Source organism: Bactrocera dorsalis, chromosome 1 (genome assembly GCF_023373825.1).
Source record: "Bactrocera dorsalis isolate Fly_Bdor chromosome 1, ASM2337382v1, whole genome shotgun sequence".
NCBI classification, from domain to species: Eukaryota; Metazoa; Arthropoda; class Insecta; order Diptera; family Tephritidae; genus Bactrocera; species Bactrocera dorsalis.
This window is the reverse complement of record NC_064303.1, coordinates 72,406,530-72,419,111: the sequence shown is the minus strand read 5'-3', so window position 1 is coordinate 72,419,111 and position 12,582 is coordinate 72,406,530. Positions and strand designations below refer to the sequence as shown.

Here is a 12,582-nt window from a genome sequence, read left to right as displayed (position 1 = left end):
AAACGAATGTTTTTTGGCTACCATATGTAAAAGTGTCGTTTCTGGCCACTCCCAATTTTTCTCACTTGTGTGAAAAAGAACTCATTGCACTAGCTTTTGGAATTGCTCAGAAGTACGAGAGAACACACAAATTGCACACTGACCAATAGAATTGGCATTAAGTTTATTAGAATAACGATTACATGAAGTAAGGTGAGAAAAACACAATGATTATTTTTTTACTTTTGGTACCATTTTTCGGAGTTCTTAGACAAAATTGTAACGGCAAGGTCATCCATCTTTTTAAATGGATTCAAATTTTGCTTAATTTTGCTTCCAACTATTGGAAAAATAGCTTATTTCATAGGTTTTAAAGAAAATTGATTCATATACGAAATGGCTCCTTTTCGATTATTACGTACACCTTTATTTAAAGTTAACCGCGACTCTTTTATGTTAAGTTTAAGTTTAAGTTTTTTTGTTAAGCTCCCTTTTTCTTAAAAGTATCAGCTTTTGGTCTGCAAACCTTCAACACTAACCCAAAGTAACTTTGTAAGTACTATGCCCTGAGTTACTTGTGTTTCAAATTCTGTTGTGTTCCTCTAGGGTTAACTGCTTCAAACAACTCTTGAAGGGGATGAATGGCCTGAGGAAGGCTTGGAGGATTGTGTCTCCAGCTGCCCCCGAGCATTAGAATATTGATGGACTAGATACATAGAGCAGAGGCCCACATGAGACATTATGCTCAAAATATCGGCCTGAAAACCGAATCGTAATAATTTAAATTGAAGCTGCATGTCGTGTATGCAATACTACAGAAAAAGTCCGCTCTCATTCCTATTTCACTTCACCGTTTTAACTGTCGATCACAGAAGATTGCCCAACCTTCTCTCCTAGGGAATGAAAATGATGTGTTTAGTTCCTCGTGGGTCGCCTTTAGTCGGTCGCATTGCCAGCTTATTTCTAGTTTAATAACAAGATTGAGTATGACGTAATGCCCGCATGGATGCCCAGAATGTATCAGTGTCAGTGGCATCCACTACAGCAGTGCGCCATATGTCAGAATGTTTAGTTTTCCATCTAGGTTAGATTTATATACTCTTGCCACATGTTGCTACATCGATGAATCTCCAGCGATAGTATGGTGAAGTACCCCTAGAAAAACCCAATACAATAAATTCTGATAGGTGCATAACCATTTGTTTGCCAGTTGTCTTTCAAGACATCATGAAAACCAACCAGCGCACAATGGTCGATTTCATAGGCCAAAAATAAAAAAAAATAAAAGTTTGAAATTTACCACTGTTTGTATCAAAGCTATTTCTTAAAACACCAATAAAACTGTCATCCTGAGCAAACAGAAGGTCTCAGAATCTGATGTTGAAGTTGAGATAAAAAATTATTGGACCACATTGTGTCACAAATGTAATTAATGAACGGAGTGAGTCCTCTAATTATCTATTATCAATAGGAATAAGTGGCTTTGGTGGCAATTCTGGTCAGAGTGAATATAACTAGAAAATAATAATTTGGAAGACAATAACTTATTTGTCACGACATATGTCCCTGTACAACTGATAATAAAATCGATAAATGATGAAGAGCACAAACAAATTTGGAAAAACTGCAGCCCTTCATCCACCCGCTATTGCCGCCCTGTTCAAATTCTATTTCAAAAGAAAACAGTTGAATCATCGCTAAATGTACTAGATTTGCGATAGATCCTTCAAAGGAATTAAGTTCAAAATAACCCTGGTATTATCTTCCTTCGTCAGTCCGCAAAATTTTAATTCACGCTTCCTATGTTATTCAATATGCACCAATTTCAATTGGAGAGCTCTCAGAAGAATCTGCTGAGTCAAGCAATAAGGACGTTAAGATGTATCGGCTCCATCATACACGACAGAACTAACGGATCGCTACAAATCAGGATTTGCTAAACAGATTGCTTTTAAGCTTTGAGCCTTTCAAGTCAAAGAAACTATCATGCAAAAGTAAATCAATTTTATTAAAATCAGCTTTTGATTTAGACGAATAATATTAAAAAAATCCTTTTTTCGTTAATCAATTTTTTAAATTTAATATAATTAATTAAAATGTATTACCATCGGGGAGTAGTGGAGTGGGAAACGGGAGAGGGGTATTATAAAAAGCTTTGAAAAAAATTTCACTTTTATATAGGCAATGGAATTATTTTTGTCCGCTGATTCCATACAAGACCGACCACTGTGCAGCGTAGACGGATCACTCTTCTAGACGACAATGCTAACTGTCCCACTCAACACTTACAAAATTGATTTGATCACTAATCTACCGTATAGTTCTGACTTGACACCGAATAATTTTTTTATTCCCTTACTAAAAAAATAAATTAAAGTGCTGTGGCAATTGGTTCGAACACATGCAAAAGTGTGTAGATCTCAATGAAGAGTATTTTGAAAAACACTAAAGCGTAACCTGCGTACTATACAATAAACAGTATACTTGTACTCGTATATGTATGTATATGTTATGCTAAGAGTTTGACAATAATCAGAATCTTTATACCATGAGAGGGAAAAGGAAAACTTTTACATTTAGGGTATTCCACCAAACCGTAAATGCCTCATAAAGTTCTTAAACACGTAAAATTCTGTGCCTTATAAATGAGCTGTCAAAATTTGTATGAAAAGAAGTTTACGCGTTTCGTATAAAACTATGAGGCAAATTCGCCGCGTATTTGCTTCATAAACTGATATTTTGTTTTAGTGTTGCCATTACACAAAAATAATTTACATTTAATGCTTCAAAAAAGTAAAGATTTTAGTGCAGGCAACACTACTTTCAAAGAAAAAAAGAACGGTCAAACATTTGTGCTTGTTGCAAAATTTTGTTTAATTTAAATAAATAAAAACCATCTGAAACCTTTGCATAATGAGTGCATCAGTAAGTATTACTTAAATTTCTCGTGAAGATGAAAATTGCAGAAATACATTTTATATTCAGGAATTAGAAGAAAAGGTCAAAGCTAAGCGCTTCCGAGCAGCACCAACACATCGTTGGAGCAGTGAGCAAACTAGAAGCCTTTTAGAGGAAGTGCGCGGAGAAATAAAAGACCGTCCGGAGTCATTTGAGGTTCGTATCTTATTTTTTTTTTTTCATTGGCTTATACTTATACTTATACTTTTTTTTATACAGAAGCCTATTGCACAAAAATTTTATTCGAAAATATCTGATAAGTGCCCTTTGCTCGCAAACATTAATTGGAAAGTGATGAAGAGCAAAATGCGCTATTTAAAAGGAGTATATATGGAGGCCGTGAAATGGCGTAGTCAAACAGGAGCTGGATTAATTGAAAATGGAGAAGAAGAAAGCGTCAAGGGTATTTTATTTTCTTTGTCTTTTAAATACGAAATTAAATTAAACCAAATTTCGCAGACTACATTCAAAATATTTGTCCCTTCTTCGAAATACTGGACGAGATTTTTGGGCTCAGAAAGGGCGTGAACCCTACGGTTATAATTGAGAGTAGCAATATAGAAGTCCTCTATGAAGACAGCGAGGAGGTTTTTTTATTTGATAATGTTGATGATATTTCAAATAGTTACTCGAGTTCACGTACTTATATCAGCCAGTACTCCTATTCCGCCCGATACTCCACAGCCAGACGTTCATTTATCACTGGAATTGTCATCGAACAATGCAAGCAGCTTCAACGGCGACTCAGAGATTGAGAATTTAAAAAAAAGAATGACATCGAAACACAGCCTAAAGAAAAAGCAAAACCCGAATGCAAGCTCTGCCGGCGTATTACAAGGAATGCTTGAAGCAAAATTGGACTTGGAGAAGCAAAAATTTGACTGAATGAAAGAAAAAGAAAAACAGGAATTGGAGATGAAAAAGCTAGAAATTGAACGTGATGAACGACTTGCTTTGGCGAATATGAAAGAGAAGAAAAACTCAAAATGTACGAACTAGAGTTAAAATATAAAAAAGCATAAGAACTTTTTATTCCTCACATATATTTTGTGTCTTTAAAGATTACATATATACAAATAAAGAAGACCTTAACAGTTTCTAATGCTTTAAAATATGAAATCAAATTAAAAGTTGTTAATTTAAGGCATTTTGGTTGCTGGCTTTCGCCGACAGCAATAGCTTTTAACCATATTGTTTGGCTTTTTCAAGTCATCGTAGGGTAAGGGCAGGATGTGAGGGTTTTGTTAGATTTTGCGGACCTAAAATTAATATACAGGTTATTTTTCGCAATGATATAGAAAGGAGAATACTAAATTACCTGAAAAAATTTAAAAATTATTTAATGTTGACATTTCATTTAAAATTTTTATTATGGCTCGTCTCTTGTGTTCTCCTTTCAAGACTGGAAACTGTTGGAACTGGTTCTCATTCACTTCATCATTGTCAAAACTATCTTCTAAGTTTTCGATATCAAATGTATCACCATTTTCTTGCTCAATTATAATGTTATGTAAAATGGCGCAAACAAGAACCCACCGGCAAGCAAGCCTTACACTTGCGTCATCTTTAATTTGGATTTTTAATTCTTTGAGGGAGTTAAACCTTTCCTTCAAAATTCCAAAGCAATTTTCAATACGCACACGATACTTGGAATGGGTATTGTTGAACTCATTTCTTTGTTGCAAAGTGCAATCGTTGGAATTTGTTCTAAATGGGGTTATAACCGTATTCGTTAGTTTATACGCACTATCGGCTGCTATCCATTCATCGCCGCTTAAATGATTCGATGGTTTCAATGCCAGTTCACAGTTATTATAGATTCTGCTATCGTGAACGCTACCTGGATATCCTAGAACCATGTGACGGATTCTCAGTTTATACTCACATACTGCTTGAACTTTTAGAGAATATACATGCTTTCGCGAAAAATATGACTCGGGATCGTCGCTAGGTTTTTCAGCTAATTTGATTTCTGTGCCATCAACATATCCAATACAATGCGGCAATTCAAAAAAAGTATTTCTGACAATACTTTGCCGCTCTTTAGCATCAGGCCAAAACAAAAACCTTTGCTTTATTTTTAATATTGCTTGAAAGACTAGCTCAGTAACTCTTTGAATGGTTCCTCCATCACCTATCCCAAAAAAACTAGCAATTTTTGCAACTGATGCACCTTCTCCATTACAACCGAGACGATATAAAACAATGGCGAGTTGCATAGCAACGGGAAATTGTTTGCCGGAACTTGCTCCGTTAAAGAGAACATCATCTTCTATCAGTTTTAGTACAATTTCAAAATTTGCCCGATTCATTCTAACAAATTGTCGAAACCGGTTTTCGTCTAAATTTGGCAAAATATCATAAAAGAATTTTTTGGTTTTTGGCACAGAGTCTTTCAAGGTCGGAATCGAATAGCGAAAGCTGAGGACAGTAAGTTTTGAATATGCCCATTCTTCAAGGATTTCATCTTCCACTTCTTCTTGATTTCGTTCTGTAAATATAAACGAAATCATTTAAATGCGTGCATTCTCTCAGAAAGTAATTAAGCAAACCATCACTTGATCCAAATACTTGTAACATCGACAAATTGTTGAGTGCATTGTTATCAATATTTTCACATAGTTTTCTTTTTTCACTTTTTCGTGGCATTTTCTAAGATTTTAATTCTTTTTAAGTAATTTTTTAAATAAACGCACGCACTTATACAGAAATTTCTCTTCTAAATTAACCCTGGATTTGGTTTTTCAAATGCAACACTGACAGAAAAGTCAAAATACCTATTTACGCGGCTTTTATACGTATGAAAAAAAGGAGTTTTGTACATTTACGAGTTTGATGGAATACCCTAATTATTTATATTTACATTAAATGTAGCTAACAATACTATACATATATTAAAGATTTATTTCAACAAAAGTCTTTGCAACAAACTGGTCCATTTTTGGTTTTAGTATTTCACTTCTTTATTTTTAATCTAAATATTTTTGATAAATTTCAAAATCACAGAAAACAATTGAGTAGCTTCGCTTTGGAGAAAAATTCAAAACTCGGTTAACACACATATGGTTTCCTTAGCATACCACAATAAGTACTACACGTCTAGCTTTGGCATAACATACAAAGCAGTAATTTGACACAAGAGGTCACAGTAGCGAGGAGCCCTTGTGTGGGCATTGTTCCACCCCATAACGGGTCAAAATGAGAGTATGTTCATAGCGCCTCCCACATAGCAAATATATTAATAAAACTAAATGAGTATATGACCTTAATATAACTTAATAAGATACCAATTTTAATTAGTATTCATACACGGTTTCTTCGAATAATAATACCCAAAGATTACCCTCCTCCCGCCCAACCGACGCGAGGGGCGCAATCCGCGAACGAGCGGAATTAGCCGAGTCATGAAAGGCAAGAGAGTTTTAAGCGTTGCGATCTTAAGCTGCTCAGGTACAGAAACAATAATTTCAACAGCCAAAATTAAGAATTAAATTAAAGTTTATAATGTAATATTTAAATGTTACTTGTTAAGAGTGGATAAAATAATTTTTTTAATGGTAAAGAATGAGTCTGTTAGATCAAATGTGCTGGAATGAGAATTGAAATCATGACATATCCGGCGGAATGGTTCGTTCAACTCAAAATTTGTTCTAGAAAATTTTAAAAGTAAGGGTCTAAACTGCCTGATAGAGCGAGGGGGAAAGTTAAAATTAATATCGGAGAAGAGAGATGGGCTACAGACAGACCCATTCATGAGTTTTGCAAGAAATATCATACCAAGCATCTCCCTTCGACTAGCGAGAGTCCGGAGATTTACAAGTTTTAAACGGTTAGTGTAAGGGGGAATTCCAATGCAAATAATTTAAGGAAAAAATTAAAAATTGTTTTTGAACGGACTCTAACTTATCCGAATGGACTTGGTAACTAGGGTTCCAAATCACAGAAGCATACTCTAATATAGGCCTCACCTGAGATGTAAAAAGAATTTTTGTCGTAAGCGGATCTCTAAATTCTTTAGACCAACGTTTAACAAAACTAAGAGCGTGAAGATTAAAATTGAGTTTGGGGTCCATAGTCACTCCCAGATCAACGAAACTGCATACTTGCTCCAACCTAAAGTTTTTTATTGCATATGAAGTATGGTCTACAGATCTACGTGAAAAGCACATCGTTTTACATTTTTTAAGTTCAATGGCATGTCATTTCTATCACACCAAGAAACTAGGTTGTTTAAGTCTGTTTGCAACTGACATCTTTCGCTGTTTGAAGCATATGTTTTAAAAAGTTTTACATCGTCAGCATATAATAAAACTTTTGAAAACTTAACAACAGATGATATGTCATTAATAAATAACAAGAACAGAATTGGACCAAGATGGCTGCCATGAGGAACGTCTGAAGGAACATTGATTATGTCAGAAAAAGTATCGTTAAATATGACTTGTTGAATTCAATTACTAAGATAACAAGCTACACATTTTAGAAATATTGGTTGAAAACCAAGAAGAGCAAGTTTATTTAAAAGAATTGAATGCTTAACTTTTTGAAAAGCTTTACTAAAATACTCGTATAACATCAGTGTGCTTATTATCCCTAAAGCCGCCCGCTGATACTAATTCACGCAAATTAGTTACTGTAGATCTAGGCCATAATTGTTCTAACATATTTAACTGATATAAGACGTCTGCTTCGGAAATGGTAGGTGCATTAATGACAGAAATCGGACATAACTTGTGCTGATGCGGAACATTTTTTGGAGATTTTGGAGAGTAATAGGACTTGAAGAACTCAGCGAACATGGTGTGATTGTCACTAGACATACTAGACTTGTATTTCGTAGTGGACGGAAAATTAGAAATCCTGCGTTTGGAGTTGACGAAACCATAGAACAATTTTGAATTACGTGTAATATTATATTTTACTTTATTTATATAATTATTATAACATATTTTGTTAAGTTCAGCAAATTGTCGACGCAATTCAGAATATTTTGAATAGTCAGCAACTAAACTAGTTTTTTTAAAAAGTTTAAAAGCACGAGATTTTCTATTTTTTAATTTACATAATTCTTTCGAAAACCATAAATTAGAACTCATTTTTTGAGTAACAACACACTTCGGAACATATTTTTCAAATAAGTTTAAAATAGTTGATTTTAATAGTTTTGTTTACCTAGCGTTTGCTTGAAAAAGCAAGAAAAAACGTTAACTTCTCTTGCACCGAATCTAATATACTATTCACAGGTGCATTTCTTTTAGCAACAATGTGTTGTTTTTATGGAAGCTATATGCTATAGTAATCTGATCTGAACAATTTAGATTATATTATTACCTTAAGCAGTAATCCATGTCAAATTTCGCGAAGATACCACGTCAAATTTCAAAGTTTTCTATACAAGCCCTTGATTCCGATCGTTAGGTTTGTATGGCAGCTATATGCTATAGTGAGCCGATCTGAACAATTTCTATAAAAAATAATTCATACCAAATTTCGTGAAGATATCTTGTCAAATGCAAATTTTTCCATACAAGAACTTGATTTCGATCGTTCAGCTTGTGTGGCAGCTATATGGTATAGTGGGCCGATATCAGCAGTTCCGACAAATGAGCAGCTTCTTGAAGAGAAAATGACGTTTGCAAAATTTCTAAACGATATTTTAAAAACTGAGTTACTTGTTCGTATATGGCTAAATCGACTCAGCTCGACACTCTGATCATTTGAATATATATTTACTTTATATGGTCTCCGACGCTTCCTTCTGGGTGTTACAAACTTCTAGGCAAACTTAATATACCATGTTCAGGGTATAATAATCGAGTTAGATATAGGGTTATACATATATTGTATATATGTATAAATACATATGATCAAGATGACGAGACGAGTTCAAATCCGGGGGACACTCACGCCGTCCCCCCGTTCGTCCGTCGGTCAGTGCAAGGTGTAAATTAAGTATAAATTGGAATATGCAATTTCATGTTCTTTAGTAAAACAACAAGGACGAGTTCATAGGTGGGATTCATCGAGCCACTGCCACGTCCATAAGCTCGAGTAATCGAAAACAAACAAAATCCATAATTAAGCACTAAATTAAGAAATAAAACTTTGACTTTTGATAATGGTATGTTTATGGGTCAAAAATTGCTTGCTTTGTATGTATTAATCTTCCTTTAGCTCCCATATACCAGATATAAAGATTTTTTAACTTTCGGGTAAATTTATACCGCTTACATCAACCAGTAGATATGTGAATTAACTAAATAAAACTGAAGGGGCGTTGACCCAGTGCGAAAATATCGGTCAATGTGTGATTGAAATTCAGAAGGCATCATTAGGCCCCATATACTTATGTAATATAAGGATTTTTGAACTTCCGGGTGACTTTATACTGTATATATCGGCCAACATGTGAGTAACCTTAATAAAATTGAGAGAGCGTCTTTTTCTTATAATGATGCACCTTTGTGCCTAGAATGAATAAAATCTGGCGGAAGCTCACCCTAGACCCTATATAATCAACAAGCTTTATGTACCTCAAAGTACCTACCTAGCTTTAATCCTTGGAAGTTGCAAGAGTATAAAATGATTGATAGCACCCGAACTTAGCTTTTTCTTACTTGGTTAGGTTAAATATTTGCTCAGGTCAAATCCTTTTAGCACTTCTTTTGCCAGTAAGAAAATGGTTGAAATCGGACTATTACAACACCCAGCCCTTTTATTCCGATTATTTTGAAAACTAATGTATGTAGGTGAGGAAGATGGAATATATTTATATAACATTTAAATTGTAAGTATTTATAAATTATTAGAATGAAATTGTTATTTAGTATTTTGTCTTTGCATCCTAGGTACAATTGCAAACAACAAAATAAAGATAATAAATTTTCTCTTAATAATAAGTATTTTTTTAACGTTTTACATTTCGCTTCCAAACTTTGAAATATAGATAAAATAATAATTTTCAAACAAGTAAACAAGAAAGAACTAGGCTAGGGTGCAACACAATTTGTTTTGTGCGATTTGCAAAACTCAAAGCCAGAGATCGGTATCCAAGCAATTTTAAATATACTATAACTCATACACTGATCGTAAAACGAAAATTAGAAAACCATTATACGGAATTGGGGTAGTATCGACCCTCTTTTATCTATTAACTATTTATATCGCCATACTAAAAAATTTTTTCCTGGGTTTTATTAAGCTACAATCATACTGCTTATGTCAACCACAAATATTCACTTTTATGAATTAAAAAGTGTAATTCTGTAGTTTTCTTTGAGATAATTAAAAAAAATTGCCGACACGAGTATATCCAGCACAAAGTCACCTGGAAGTCCGAAAATCTTTTAATTAGCTATATGGTGGTTTAGAAATGCCATTGTTAGATAATTGAATAAATTATATATGTATATTTTTTTATCATGTAAAATATTTACCATTTTTATATTACCAAAAACATCATCTATTCCAAATGTATTACAATGATGAAATTTATTTAATTATTATCTAATTCACTTTATTTTATTTCTTAAAATATTTGATTTTAGATTTATAAAGTAACTTGACGCAACAAGTGCCAAAATGATTTGCATAACATTTTTTTGATTGAATTATTCAATTAATTCAAATATTATGACAGAAAATAGCAAAAAAGAAAAAAAAACAACAAACACATGCGGGAGTTGTAGCACATGAAAATTTTCATTAGCTCTGCTGTGCTACCGCTCCCAATTTTTTGCTACCGCTACGCCAGAGCATAGCGCAGAATTTAATGTTTTGCTCCCGCTCCAGCTATAGTGTTTTACCTAACAAAACTCGGAGCAGAGTAAAGCACTTCTTTTACATTATTATGCTAAGGGTGCGCGCAGAGTGGGCGCTTAAAGCCGAGCCGAGCGGAAATTCGTGTGTTGCATAAATGGGAAAATGCGCTCGGCTCGGCTTCAAACGTTCACTCTGCAGGCACCCTAAGGCTATGCTGTGGCTCCCGACAAAGTGAGAGCGGTAGCAAGAGTAAAATGAAATGCTATGGGAGTAGCGTAGTTTTTCAAACGCTGCTCCTACATACTATCACGGAGGTAAAATTAAATGTCTCTGTCGTAATTAGTTATTGATTTATTGCGCTTCCAGTAGTTTTGGGCGAATTTGGGTATTGTAGCTTTATGGGTTTAGGAGACTTGTACATCAAACTTATTCGTACGCAGGGCCACGTCCAATTTTTTGAAGGTTTTTGCCCACCGGTCTTACTTACCACTGCGAGCCCTGTGCCAAGTGAAAGTTTTATATCTAAGCTTAGTCTTTAATTATGTCACTTCAAGATTCTTCGATATCTAAATTTTTACTCAAGTTGCAGCTTGCACGGACGGACGGACAGACATACAGTCACCCGGATTTCATTTTGTGATCAACTTTGGTGACATTTTAAAACATTCTTTGAAAAGGGCTGCTCTTATGATTTCTGTATTATAAATATTATGTACACATATACTTCTTCAATGAGTCATTATACATTTAAGTCAGAAAATTGTTCCGTTAGTTGGAGACAATTCCATATTAGTTCTACTAACCCATACAGCATCCGCATAATTGACTTAAGTATGTTGTCGCTGTTAAAGTTGTCACATAGACCTAGTTTTTCCGCACTTCATAGTTATTGTTTTGGGAACCATAGAAAGTGGAAATGGTATATAATTTTGTCCAAATTTTCCTTTATGAACAAGAAGTTTCCAACACTCGTTTCTGATATGCCGTTCCAAACCATAACACTTCGTCTACAGTATTTCACTGTCGCACATATATTCTCCAGAAACAATTTTCATTTAGTTTCCCACATACTAGGGGTCTTCCTTTAGAGACAAATATGCAGTTTACAGCTTGCAATTTCAAACTAAATTCCCTAACTCTATTCAATAACATTAACTATAGCAGTTATACCCAAGTCTTGAACTCGTGAGCGAAGTCTCCTCAATTAAGTTTCACTAAGATAACTCATATATACTTGCCGATATACCTGTATACAATATAAAATCAGCTGAAAGTTTAACAAATTATCTGTTATTATATATATGAGGGAGGATGGAGTAATGTGTAGAAGTTCACGCAAGTGAGGAAAATTCTCTGATTGCCATTCACTTGGGAGTGGTCAAAAATGACTCTTTTACATACGGCTCAAGCAGCTCACGACTTCCGGTCCTAGACCAAGTATACTTTGGGTAGCCAAAGAATATCCGTTCGAAGGCGAGCTAAAGCGAGAAGACTAAACATCCCCTTCACAGAGTTTGGAACCCGCTGCGTAAAAAACGCCCCCAATGAACAGTAAAAAGGAGCATCGGATGTGAGACCCCCTTTTGATGACGACCATGACAAACGAATTAATGTCCGGTCCCTTAATTCAACATACCAGTGAATTGTGCCCAAGCCCGACGGAAGAGAAGGACGATGTGACCAAAGATGCTTTTTTTGTGCGTTCAAAGCGCACCTATAAGAGCTGCCCCCCACGATGTCAAAATAATGCTTGGGAAATTTAACACCGGGGTGGACAGAAGGTATCTTTGGCACAATAGTCGGTAAATTCAACCTCCTTGAGGAAACATCCACAAATGGCTGGAGGCTGATCGACTTTGCTGGGGTTCGAAATATGGTATGGTA

General features: G+C 34.8%; 2 protein-coding genes across 2 annotated transcripts in view; both read right to left on the bottom strand.

Annotated features, from left to right (window-relative positions):
- LOC105224958 (protein Wnt-4) overlaps positions 1-12,582 on the bottom strand; it is a 214,670-nt gene that overhangs the window by 63,597 nt on the left and 138,491 nt on the right. The gene's annotated exons all lie outside the window — the stretch shown is intronic.
- Positions 3,139-10,448, bottom strand: LOC125775375 (uncharacterized). Its single transcript, XM_049445906.1, has 2 exons — positions 4,256-10,448; positions 3,139-4,196 (listed from the first exon to the last, which is right to left on the bottom strand). The coding sequence occupies exon 1, from the start codon at positions 5,448-5,450 to the stop codon at positions 4,266-4,268; it is 1,185 nt and encodes a 394-aa protein (XP_049301863.1). The 5' UTR covers positions 5,451-10,448; the 3' UTR covers positions 3,139-4,196; positions 4,256-4,265.